This window comes from Rattus norvegicus, chromosome 5, assembly GCF_036323735.1.
Source record: "Rattus norvegicus strain BN/NHsdMcwi chromosome 5, GRCr8, whole genome shotgun sequence".
Classification (NCBI taxonomy): Eukaryota; Metazoa; Chordata; class Mammalia; order Rodentia; family Muridae; genus Rattus; species Rattus norvegicus.
In genome coordinates this window covers 171,901,219-171,910,974 of record NC_086023.1, presented here as the reverse complement: position 1 = coordinate 171,910,974, position 9,756 = coordinate 171,901,219, and the positions used below count along the sequence as shown (strand labels likewise).

At 50.4% G+C, this 9,756-nt stretch overlaps 1 protein-coding gene across 2 annotated transcripts; it reads right to left on the bottom strand.

Annotated features, from left to right (window-relative positions):
* Positions 1 to 6,396: 6,396 nt before the first annotated feature.
* Positions 6,397 to 9,241, bottom strand: Tnfrsf18 (TNF receptor superfamily member 18). 2 transcript variants are annotated; one of them, NM_001024349.2, is made up of 5 exons: positions 8,791 to 8,995; positions 7,869 to 7,991; positions 7,251 to 7,338; positions 6,875 to 7,077; positions 6,397 to 6,806 (listed from the first exon to the last, which is right to left on the bottom strand). In NM_001024349.2, the coding sequence occupies exons 1-5, from the start codon at positions 8,939 to 8,941 to the stop codon at positions 6,682 to 6,684; spliced, it is 690 nt and encodes a 229-aa protein (NP_001019520.2). In that variant the 5' UTR covers positions 8,942 to 8,995; the 3' UTR covers positions 6,397 to 6,681. The 2 variants fall into 2 exon arrangements, with proteins under 2 accessions (NP_001019520.2, XP_038966584.1); XM_039110656.2 differs by lacking the exons at positions 6,397 to 6,806; positions 7,251 to 7,338 and having other exon boundaries at positions 6,941 to 7,077; positions 8,791 to 9,241.
* Between the last annotated feature and the right edge of the window lie 515 nt (positions 9,242 to 9,756).

Sequence of the window (9,756 nt, the reverse complement as noted above, 5' to 3'; positions counted from 1 at the left end):
CTAAGCGCCTTGACCGGTTATTGGGGTCAGGGCAACATTTCTGCTGGTTTCCATGGTGCTACATAGCCAGGTCCCCTGGGTACACCTGTCACTGCATTCTCAACTGTGCCACCTATGTGTTTCCATAGCCTCACAGTTCCTCGACCAAGTCAGAGTCCCTTGATGGCATCGCCAGTGTCATAAATATTTCTGGTCCCAGCTGCCATATGGAGCTGCAGCCCTGCCCCCAACCCCCAGGGCAGTGTTAAGAAGTCAGGAGAGGTGACAAAGCACTCAGGAAGGAGGTGCTTCCACTGCTGCTGTGGGGACATGAAGCCTCTACCGGGACCCTGATGTGATAAATGCCTGTTGGCAGTAGCCTATCTGGTTCAAGCAGGGCCTCTGCCAACCGTGGGCTGTCCAAGGGCTTGAGTTACCTGCTACTCTTCATTCCTGGCAGCTGCAGAGCATGCCAATGAATAAACATCTCAGAGACCTGCTTCTGTTCATTCACCCCATCCACCCTCATCAGGTCCTCAAGCCCTTCTAGCCAACAAGTCTCCCGGAACCCTGAGTTTAGGACCACATAGAGCTCTGAGGAGTGACGGGCTGTAGGGCATCTGAGCATCTAGCCACCTGGCAGATTCAAGGCATTCCTAATATTCAACTATGTCAGGACCAGGGCTCAGGGTGCTAGCTGATGGTTGTGTCAAGACTGGTCTGCCTTATGTGATTGCCACTGGGGTTGGTGACCCAAGGAGAATAGGGCTCCCGACAGCTTACTGTGTGTCCCACCCTTCTCTCACTCCTTCCCTCCCCTCCTTGGAGGGTATCCTGTGGGTCTACCATTAAAGTTCATCCACCATCAGAAGATACAGGGAATTGGACTGTTCACGTCTCTGACCCAAGCACCTTGTATCTCAAGTTGTCTCTGCAGCCAGCACAGACCTTTACCACACCCGAGCCTCCCTCAGGGTCTGGAGTTTTCTGAGCACTTTAGTTTCAGCCAAACAATAGTGGGACATCTTAAACACCTACCCACTCCAAGTCTCTCCCCATCTAAGAAGGGTCCAGAATAGATAGCGCTCTTCAGAAAAGGATCCCAATTCATGGGGCTTCTTGGAAAGATAAGCTGTGTGGTGGTTTGCCCAGGGAGTGGCACTTTTTAGGTGTAACCTTGTTGGAGGTGGTGTGTCACTGTGGGTTTGGGCCTTAAGACCTTCATCTTAGCTGCCTGGAAGTCAGTATTCTGCTAGCAGCCTTCAGATGAAGATGCAGAACTCTCAGCTCCTCCTGCACCATGCCTGCCTGGATGCTGCCATGTTCCTGCTTTGATAGTGGACTGAACCTCTGAACCTGTAAGCCAGCCCCAATTATATGTCCTTGTAAGACTTGCCTTGGTCATGGTGTCTGTTCACAGCAGTAAAACCCTAAGAAGTTGGTACTGGTCGTGGGATATTGCTGTGATAGGCCTGGTCATGCTTTTGTTTGGAAGAATGTGGACTTTTGGGACTTTGCATTTGGAAAGCAGTGGAATGCTTTAAGTGGGGCTTAATGGGTTATCTTAGTAGGAATGCAGACGACTTTGTTATTGAGAGTGATTTGAATTGTACAGAACTGGCCCAAGAGTTTCAGTGGAGAATTTCAATATGTGGCCTAGAGACAGTTTTCGAACTATTTTGTTGAAGAATGTGGCTACTTTTTGCCCTTGTCTGAAGACTCTGCTAAGGCTAAGGTGAAGAGACTTAGATTGACAAAGGAAGTCTCAGAAACACCCATCATATTAGGTCCAGGCATGGTAATACAAACCTTTTTAATCCCCCCCCCCCCCCCCCCGGAGCTGGGGACCGAACCCAGGGCCTTGTGCTTGCTAGGCAAGCGCTTTACCACTGAGCTAAATCCCCAACCCCTAATACAAACCTTTAATCCCAGGAGGCAAAGACAAGAAGATCTCTGAGTTCAAGGCCAGTCTAAAACAGAACAAGCTGTAGGTAAAGAAAAACTTAACTCCAGGCTTGGTGGACCACACTTTTAATTCCAGTGCTTGGGAGACAGGCAAGCAGATGTCTAGAATTCAAAGTCAATCTACAGAGCAAGTTCCAGGACAGCCAAGCTTACCCAGTGAAGGAGCTGGAAAACAGAAAGTGATAATGTAATAGAACAAGGGGGCCATGTTCCAGCCCCAGTAAGCAGCAGAACTTGACAGCTTTGGCCACGTGGCTCTGGCCTTAGAGTCCAGAATAAAAGGGACGACTGGGACAACTGATAGCTGGTTAACTGGAGCTAAGAAATTGGTGGTGATTAAGACCAGGCAAAATCTTCTGGGAAGTGTGTTCTGAGAGCACAGAGAAGCTGTGTTCCAGAGATAACCAAGGTTGTGCCTCATGCTACAGCTGTACTTGGCAATGTGTAAGAGTCACACAGGTGGTACTGGTTTTGAAGGCATGAAGAGGTCATAAAGGTCATCCTAGCTGCTTAGAAGTCAGTATTCTGCTGGTAGCCTTCAGATGAAGATCTAGAACTCTCAACTCTTCCTGCACCATGCCTTCCTTAATGCTGTCATGTTCCCTCCTTTTTTTCCTCCATCTTTAATAAATTGGGTATTTCTTATTTACATTACAATTGTTATTCCCTTTCCCAGTTTCCAGGCCAACATCCCCCAACCCTCCCCCTCCCCTTCTATATGGGTGTTCCCCTCCCCATCCTACCCCCATTGCCACCCTCCCCCCAACAATCACATTCACTGGGAGTTCAGTCTTGGCAGGACCCAGGGCTTCCCCTTCCACTGGTGTTCTATCTATGCAGTTGGAGCCCAGGATCAGTCCATGTATATAGTCTTTAGGTAGTGGCTTAGTCCCTGGAAGCTCTGGTTGGTTGGCATTGTTGTTCATATGGGGTCTCAAGCCCCTTCCCTCCTTGTTGATAATGAACTGAACCTTTGAACCTGTAAGCTGCCCCCAATTAAACGTTCTTGATCATGGTGTCTGTTCACAGCAGTAAAACCCTAAGACAAGCTGCTTCCCACAGAGGCTAGTGGCTGCCTAAGGGATAGTGTCTGGGATGTGAGCCCCGCCCAGTACAGGGAAGATCTAGAGGTTGTAGTTATTACCGGTCAGTGGGAGCAGACCTCAGCAGCTAAGGACAGTCATTACCCACCTCCCTTCAAGGTCCCTAAACAGCTATCAGGAACCTGGGGCTGGGGGAGGGGTTGCTGAGTTGTAAAAAGGAACCGGCATCTCACTTCCCATAATACAGGTCTTTGTCAGGCTGTGGCATGTTCCACACTGAGTGAAGGATGAGAGGTGAGAGGGTGGAGGCTGGGTAGGAGCCACTAGCTGTGGCCGGAAGCGTTTCTGGGAACTGAGATGGCCTCTGGGCCCTTATCTGAGACTGAACAAAACTTACAAAATCAAGGCGAAGGGTGTGTGTGTGTGTGTGTGTGTGTGTGTGTGTGTGTGTGTGTGTGTGTGTGTACGTGTGTGTAGACACGCACGCACGCACGCACATTGTGGTTTTCCGGAAGAACCGGAGAGCTACTGTGGGGTAGGGGTTTCTGGGAGTTGCTGCAAGGCTTCCCTCCTGCTAGTCCCCGCCAGGCAGAGTTACAACTGTAGTCGTTTGGGTTCTCATGATAACTATGTTAGATAAAAACCTGTTTGCAGTAGTGTGTCATTTCCCCCCCTCCCCTCCCCACCACGCTTAGGACTGAAGGATGTCCCCAGTTGGTTTTTGACTGGTCAATAAAGTTCCCGGCCGCCAATGACTGGGCAGGAAGACAGAGGTGGGACTTTTAGGATTCCTGGAAAGGGAATGAGGGAGGAGGAAGAGGGGAATTGACCATGAACAGAGGGTAAGAAACACACTAAGCTAGAAACAGCTGACGTGTAGATACTGGGGGCGAAAGTGGCCCCAGGCGGTCTGCCCAGCAGGGTTTAGGGCAGCAAAGACGAAATGTAGATTTAGTAAGTATTAACTCATGAATATCGGAGGGGAGTGGCCATATGGACTTAGGGAGTGGCCCAGCTATTGACCTGCTTAGGGCACATTAAAAATAAGGCTGCGGGGTTGGGGATTTAGCTCAGTGGTAGAGCACTTGCCTAGGAAGCGCAAGGCCCTGGGTTCGGTCCCCAGCTCCGAAAAAAAGAACCAAAAAAAAAAAAAAAAAATAAGGCTGCATGTGTGTCTTTCTTTCTGGAATCCAGGGCATTTTAGTGGGAATCGTGAGAGGCCCATCTGGGAGTTTAGAGAGGATTAACAATCTACCAATACACTACACCTAGCTGTGGTTGCCAGATTATGCAGGTGGGCAAATGCTTCAGAAGGCAGGTTCTGAAGTGGTCTCTGCTGGGATGGTAAGAGACCTCTGCAGTAGAATATTTTATCAGGTCCTCTTCCCCACATTCTAGCACCTCTGGGTTTCACACTCGCCTGCTTGCAGTCATGGGCACTGTCCCTCAACTACAAGCCCTCAGTCTCTACCTTTGGGAACTGAGAAGGCCCTGCACAGCTCACAGTTCTCAGTGGAAATCCCCAGATCTAACTTACAGGCAGACACTGCTCATCTCATGAGCATGACTCTGAGGTGGACGTGAGTGGAATGGGGGTTGCTGGCTTCAAGGTAAGGATTCAGCAGAGACTACAGCACCCCTAGCCCCACCCTGCACAATCTCTTACGATCTCATCACACCCATCAGCCACCCACAGGAGGAGTTTCCAGCAGATACAGCCTGTGGGTATTTGTACACACGTCATCTGTTTGGGGATGTCCCACCTGTGGCAGTTCCAGTGTAACTGCCTATGGCTCAGAACCTAGAGGTACGTAATGGGCAAGTTGGGAGATGCCCCCAGACCCTGCCTCCCTTCCCAGGCTGTCTCTAGCCTTGCCTCTTGTACATGACTCCTCACCCACCCAGTAGGGTGCAGAAGAGGCAGCTCCTGGCAGTGAGGGTGCTGGTACATCTCTAAGGAACTTCATGTGGCCCTAACTTCTTTGCGTTCTGATCCCAATGTCCTCCACCTTCTCCTCCAGTCTCTCCCAGGAGCCTGTGTATGAATGGGGCTGTTAGCATCAGAGGTTGTAGATCCAATGCCCTTTTACACCTGCTGTGAGATAAGACAGGAGAGTTAGACTGGGGGATGGGCTGAGTAAAGGTCCAGGTGTGCAGATGCCTCAGGGGTGCTGCTGAGACCCCTGCCCTCTGGCCTTCCACTCCCTGGACATCCATGCCAAGATGACCTTACTGATTTTTTTTCCCTTTGAGATAGGTCTCACTATGTAGCTATTGCTGTCCTGGAACTTACTATGTAGACCAGTGTGGCCTCAAACTCCAAAGATCCTCCTGCCTCTGCCTCCCAAGTGCTGGGATTAAAGGTGTGCACCACTATGCTGGCTCTCATTGAACCCTCCTATGAGCAGCCCCAACAACTGCCATGAAGTGGGAAAGATGCTTTGCTGGAAATGCCTCATAGTCAAACCCATTTACTTCAGGGAATTTGCCTCGTGCCAAAAGTTGCTCAGAATGGAAACTGGCAAAAGCCTAAGTTTAAAGCAGTTAGGCCAGGGCCAATGTCCTAAAATGCCATCAAAACCCAGTCTCGGGGTTGGGGATTTGGCTCAGTGGTAGAGCGCTTGCCTAGCAAGCACAAGGCCCTGGGTTCAGTCCCCAGCTCCAAAAAAAAAAAAAAACCCAGTCTCCACAGGCATCCCAAAGGGCTGTAGCCCAACACACAGCTGCCTACTGTGGACCAAACAGAAGTGAGAGGGACGATTTGAGCAAAAAGCCAAGAGAGACAGGAGAGCTGGTTTAGCAGTAAGAGCACCCGTTCCTCTCCCATAGGACCTGGATTCAGTTCCCAGCACCCATACGGTGGCTCACAACTGTCCATAACTCCTGCTCCGGAAGTTACCCATGATGTGTAGAAACCTACAAAGGCCAAATAAATACATAAATTTTAAAAAAGAGAAGCGGAGTAGTCAGGTATTCAGTAAATAGACTGTCACTTCCCTGAAGCCACCTTAGCTTGATGGTCCCTGTTGAAGGTTTGTGGCCAAGATTAACCTTGACTTCTACACCACTACCACCAAGAAGGAGCTCTGAGAACAAGCCTCCCATTAAAATTATTAAAGTTTTTGTTACATTTATTTGCATATGTGTACATGCTCGCATGTGCATTTGTGTGTGTGTAGGCATATTGGAAGTCAGAGGACAACTTGTTGGCATTAGCAGAATTTCCTACCGTGGTTCCCAGAGAACAAACTCAGTTCATCAGGAGCCTTTGCCCGCCAAGACATTTCACTAGACTGCCCTCTTTGTTTCATACTCTGGAAATGACCATGGGCGTAGGATGACAACGGTATCCCCAAATGCAGCCCTGGGCTCCTTGCTTTCCTCTGTCCTTAGGACACGGCCACTCAGGTTACTAGACAAGTATTTATTGAAAACCACTTGTATAAGATCTTGTGCTAAACTTGGTGTTCTTGGAGGGCCCAAAGACCCTGCTCCACAGAGCTGGCAAATGAGAAAGGCAGCCACAGGGCTCAGTTGTAACTCACCACTACCGTCTCACACCCACTTCCGCCATTGTCCAGGGGAGTGGGGCCAGGCCCAGGGAAGGACGCAGAGCATAGCCCCTGCTCTCACCAAGGGTATTTCTGGGCAAGTCTTGTAGAGTCTGACTTGGGGCACAGAGGAAGAACAGGCCTCATGGCCACCGGTCCCCCAGACGACACTTTTCTTCCATCTGCTCCCCACGTTCCTCCTCAGGAAACTGGAAGCTGCAAGCATCCTCAGCTGGTGGTAACTGCACCTCCAGGAGCGGCTGGGTATCTGCAGTAAAACTATGGTAAGCGAGGTTGCTCTGACACATTTTCCCCCTTCCCTGGGACACAACTGACCTCGGGGACACGTGTGTTGCCTCCTCAGCTGCCATATGTGCAGGCCGAGCTGGACTGTGGTTAAGAAGAGAATGCATGCAGCCATGACCAGGAAGATGACAGTCAAATGGCCATATTGCTCAGTGGGCAGTGGCTCCGGGATGCACACAGCATTGTGGGTCTTGTTCCCGGGGAACACGGTGAGAAATCCAAACTGAGAACAGCTGGGACATAGACACAGACACTGTCAGGATCGGTTACCAAAGCAGCCACACTAGGAGGATGGCTGTCCTCTGAGCCATCTGGGAGATGAATTGGGGTTCTTTGGTGTTCACTACAAAGGTGGGATAGGAGAGGCTCGCTCAGAATGGACCTAGGCTACTCATCCAGGACTTACTTGGTCCAAAGTCTGCAGTGACCCTCACGACCTGCAGAGAAGGTACCCATGGCACAGTCAACGCACTGGAAGCCAAACTTAATATTCCCTGTGGATAGACAGACTATGAGGTCCACTGAAGTTAATGAGGAAGGAGTCAGACTAGGGTCTGTCTATTCACCAGGTCTAATGTCTACAAGACTAAGACCTGAATAAGCAGTATCATGTATACTTATACCAGAACTGGCATGATAACGTTGGTTTCTGTGAAGATGGACAGGATTGGGGTAAGACCTAGTCATAGAATTACAGTCTGAGAGCAGACCAGCACCTGGGCAGTTCCCCACAAAGAGCCTCTCACAAAGAGCCCTGAGGAGACTTCAGCACCCTCGTTACGGTGGAGAATTCCAGGCTAAGAAGGGTTCGGGTACCCTGAGACCACTTGACCCACCTATCCCTTCTAGAATCTAGGATGTAGGTCTTTGCCTACCCAGAAGATGTGCCCATGAGAGCTATATCTGCAAACATTCTTACATGCCTACACATGCTCACTGGGTATCTTTATCAGCTTGGCCCTAGGTCCAACTCATGATTAGCTTCTGGTTGTCTGTGGCTTTCATCAGTCTCTCAGGAACCTACCTTGAGACTCCACCCTCTGGCCTGGTTGGCAGGGGTAGTGTTTGCAGGTCTTGCACTGAGGGTCTTCACAGTGGTACTCAGGCTTGACACATATGCACCTTCCTTTTGGACAGTCCTCCTTGTCTGGGTAAGAATAAGAACCTCAGCCACTAGACAGACAGAGCCCCTTCTCTCTCCAGAGCTCCTGCTGGTTCTTCAAGTATTTAGGGTGCTGTGTCTCCATTCTCAATCAACACCCATGCAAGATCCTTGGCTTTGTCTAGCTCAGTGTTCCATTTCAGATGGCTTACAGCTAGTATACATACCCCCTCTGCTCTAAAGTTGTGGTTTCATAAGTTCCATTAGATGTGGGAGTTGCCTGGGGTTTCCTGTGGGCCCTGGACCCATGCTGCCCCATTCTCACCCTGCATTGCCCCTCAAGGCACTAATGTACCTCATCATCTGCCTTGACTGCTGTCCACATCTTTATCACAGAGAAATGGGGTGTCAGAGCTGCCCCCTTCTATACCAGAGGTGTGGCATGGTGAAATGTGTTTGCTGAGATATTTTTCTTTGGTCCACAGACTGCCCTACACCTACAATTGTAAGTCACAGTCAGTGGACAGACCAGAGGAGACTGTTGAGACTCCAACCCAGACAAAGAGTAGCTTCAGTGATGGCTAAGGTTTGATCCACCCAACAGGTCCTGGTATGGTCTTCTTTCATTTTGGACCCCAGATCCCTCTTGAGGGAGAAGTCTCCAGCCTCTGTTGCCTCAGCTCCTACATTTCTGATATTGGACAACCTATGATAGTTGTCCCTCTAGCTCCCCAGAGCTCCGGACTCAAGGCTCTAGACTCACATGTGCCCTGTGCCCACCTCCTTGTGTGAGTGCAGGGAAGGGCGCTGCTGTAAATCCTGACTCCCACTCTCCTTGCCTTACCTGGACCACACAGACTGCAGCAGCGTGTGTTCGTGCCAGTTCCATTCCGGACCCTGCCAGGACCGCAGCTAGGCTCCTCAGCAATGCTCTGCTGACCTAGGTCCAGCACACAAATCAGCGAGACTCCATACAGCATGGCCCATGCTCCCATAGTGCTTCTCCCGAGTCTTCTGTTGGCTGATTTCAGGAGTTCCCGCTCCAACATGTTTTGCCTCTGTCTCTGCCTCTGTCCCCACCCCTCAGATTGGGCTCCAGGCCAGCTCCACCTCCAGTTTCCGGCAGACATCTGTGGTGTTTGTAAAGACCTTCTGTAAAGTGTAGAGCATAGCTATCACCTTTCTGGACATCTCCTAAACCCCTACAAGCCTCTTCCAACTCCAGCATACCTACCCTGGCTAGGCTACAGAGGAAAAGGACGCCCATTCACACATGCCACTGCCGCCACCTGTGGGTACCCCTTATTGTTGTATAAAACTCCCCCCACCCCTTTCCTCTTCAACCCCAGGAAGTTCCTCTAAGCCTGGGGAACTAGGAGACCCAGTGAGAGGAGTCCAGAGCATACATCATGCCTTTCTGAGAGAGTCGTCATAAACTGGGCATCCCTAGCAGGCACATGAAGCCATGGGCAGGATGGCCGGCCCAGATCCAGCCCTAGCAGTTCCAGCTTGGATCTCTTGGCTCTCTCTGAAGCCACTTCTGTTCACCTCCTCACACAATTTCAGACAAGAAAGGAGTCCCTGATACAGCCCTTCAGGACTCTACCTCATGGTGAGTCTCATTTTTGAAGGGACTCTGGCCATCTTGAACATGGCCAGCATGGTTCTGGCAGGCCTTGCCCTTCTCTTCCATTCCCTCTGCCCTGCCTGGCTAAACACAGATTACATCCCTAAACTCAGGGTTATTTGGCCATTTCCTCCTCCTGAGGCTGGTTACCAAGGTGCAGTTATCAAAGTACTGAAGTCCAGC

Excerpts from the sequence above, each read along its gene's own strand:
- Tnfrsf18 (NM_001024349.2), bottom strand. The coding sequence starts at position 8,941 with ATGGGAGCATGGGCCATGCTGTATGGAGTCTCGCTGATTTGTGTGCTG. Across the intron at positions 7,992-8,790 it reads CTGCAGTCTGTGTGGTCCAG|ACAAGGAGGACTGTCCAAAA; the intron begins GTAAGGCAAGGA and ends ATTCTTACCCAG. Across the intron at positions 7,078-7,250 it reads CACTGCAGACTTTGGACCAA|CTGTTCTCAGTTTGGATTTC; the intron begins GTAAGTCCTGGA and ends TCTATGTCCCAG.